The 2162-nt window shown below is 51.4% G+C and overlaps 1 protein-coding gene across 1 annotated transcript in view; it reads left to right on the top strand.

Annotated features, from left to right (window-relative positions):
• The window catches only part of DRAM1 (DNA damage regulated autophagy modulator 1), a 70419-nt gene extending 68608 nt beyond the window's left edge, over positions 1-1811 (top strand). The window contains exon 8 of the mRNA XM_021711579.1: positions 1652-1811. Coding sequence (XP_021567254.1) covers positions 1652-1811 — 160 coding nt within the window. The remainder of the gene's footprint in view (positions 1-1651) is intronic.
• The last annotated feature ends 351 nt before the right edge of the window (positions 1812-2162 follow it).

Below are 2162 nucleotides of genomic sequence, written 5' to 3'. Positions count from 1 at the left end.
GGCCGGGAGCGGCCACTGCACTCCAGTCTGGGCGACAGAGTGAGACTCCAACTCAAAAAATAAAATAAAATAAAATAAAATAAGATCAACAGCATCAACAGTAGTGGTGGCAAGTCTTCCTTAAGTATGTACAGGTACAGGTGCTTTGCTGGCCATTTTGCATGTATTTTTAGAGATGGGGTCTCACTATGGCTCCTGGGCTTCAGCAATCCTCCCACCTCAGCTTCCCAAAGTGCTGGGATTACAAGTGTGCGCCACCACACCCGGCCCGGCCTATTATAAGCATTTAGCAGGTGAAATCCTCGACACACTCCTGTGAAGGGAGCATCCCTATCCCCCCCTTTTTTTTTGAGTTGGAGTCTCACTCTGTCATCCAGGCTGGAGTGCAGTGCATGCTCACTGCCATTGCAGCCTCGACCTGCAGGGTTCAAGCTATCTTTCCACCTCAGCTTTCCAAGTAGCTGGAACTACAGGTGTGTGCCACCACACCTGGCTAAGTTTTGATTTATTGTAGAAATGAGGTCTTGCCAAGTTACCAGGCTGGTCTCGAACCCATGGGCACAGGCAATCCTCTCACCTCGGCCCCCCAAAGTGCTGGGATTATAGGCGGGAGCCACCACGCCCAGCCTATTCCTCTTTTTTTTAATATGAGGAGTGTGAGTCTTTTTTTTTTTGAGTCAGAGTCTCACTCTGTTGCCCAAGCTAGAGTACAGTGGCCCACTCAGGGCCACCACAGCCTCGACCTGCTGGGCTCAGGGGATTCTTCAGACTCAGCCTTCCAAGTAGCTGGAACTACAGGCGGGCGCCACCACACCTGGCTAATTTTTCTCGAGTTATTGTAGAGATGAGGCCTCGCTAAGTTGCCCAGGCTGGTCTCGAACCCTTGGGCTCAGGTCATCCTCTTGCGTCAGCCTCCCAAAGTTTTGGAATTACAAGCAAGAGCCATCGCACTTGGCTGGAGTGTGAGTCTTCAAGGTGATAAGCAACTTGTCCAGAATGAGGCAGAGCCCAGCCCCGCCCCCAACCCCTTGCTCTTATCTGAAGTGGTGCGTTCCTGCCCTCCCTTGTACGTGTGTGTAGTAGGTGCTTACTGAACATCTGCCAAAGAGAGACTTTTTAGAAAACAGTGAAGTTTTCGCAAGAGACAGGGAAGTTGAACGAAAACACCGGAAACAAACTCTCCTCCCCAAGGAGCTGGAATGTTCTTGCAAAGGGTCCACTGAGCTTTCCCAGGATGCTTGGCTAAAGGCAGGGCTCCTCCTCACTCCCGAGGGAAAAGGCTTTGTGCACAGAAACGGGAATGGCCGGCTCTTCCAGGGCAGGGGTCCGGGTCGAGGGATGGAGTCTCCCCAGCAGGGGTCCTTCAGTGGCGCTGCTGCCACCCAGATGCTGGCCTTCCCTGGGACTCAGTTTCCAGATTTGCAGAATGTTCAGCACTTCCCAGGTGTGCTCCCTGGAATACGGGCCCTGCAAGAAATTCACATATAAAGTGGTTTTGTTGTCAAGTGTGATTGGGAAATTGCGTTTCCCTTGGGAGATGCACAGTCCCTGTTAAATGCCCTGAGAAGGCCGGCAGGAAGGAACCTCCTTATTTCGTGTTTACTTCATTCTTATTTAACCCGGTATTTCCTAACCCTCTGTGCTTTCGCAGAATGACGGCAAACATCTCCACCGACAAATCCCATCCTCGGCCAAAGACAAAACCAGACAGACCCAGTGGGCTAGACGTTTTCCAAGGGTCCTGCCTAACGTTCCGCAAGTCTACGACACAACGAGGCAGGTTGACTGCAGACGACCCCTCCCCGGCTTAAGGGTGGAATCCCCCACTGGGAATGTCGGAGCTCTACGCGCAAAGTGCGATGGATGCAGCCCTCGGGGCGGCCGGGGTCGGTTTCCGGGAACGGGCGCCAGGGGGCGCCAGCGGCCCGCGGTCGGGGCGCCGGGGGGCGACCGGCTTGTATCTATGGACCATATAAGATAGACAGTTTTTATTTGTCCTTTGGCCTTATGAAAAGTTTGTGTAACTTTTTTTTTCAACTTTACTTACCATGTGTTTGCAGTGATTACAAACAGTTGTTTAGTTAAAACCTTTATTTATTGTTTTGCCTTGAAATTACTAAACTGTTGCTTAGCTTGCAAATCTTTTGTGGTTTTGTATGTTG

The sequence above is a fragment of the Carlito syrichta genome, unplaced genomic scaffold (assembly GCF_000164805.1).
Source record: "Carlito syrichta isolate Samal-C Ts95f unplaced genomic scaffold, Tarsius_syrichta-2.0.1 Scaffold302384, whole genome shotgun sequence".
NCBI lineage: Eukaryota > Metazoa > Chordata > Mammalia > Primates > Tarsiidae > Carlito > Carlito syrichta.
The sequence above is the reverse complement of the archived record's forward strand: the minus strand, read 5'-3'. Positions and strand labels throughout refer to the sequence as shown.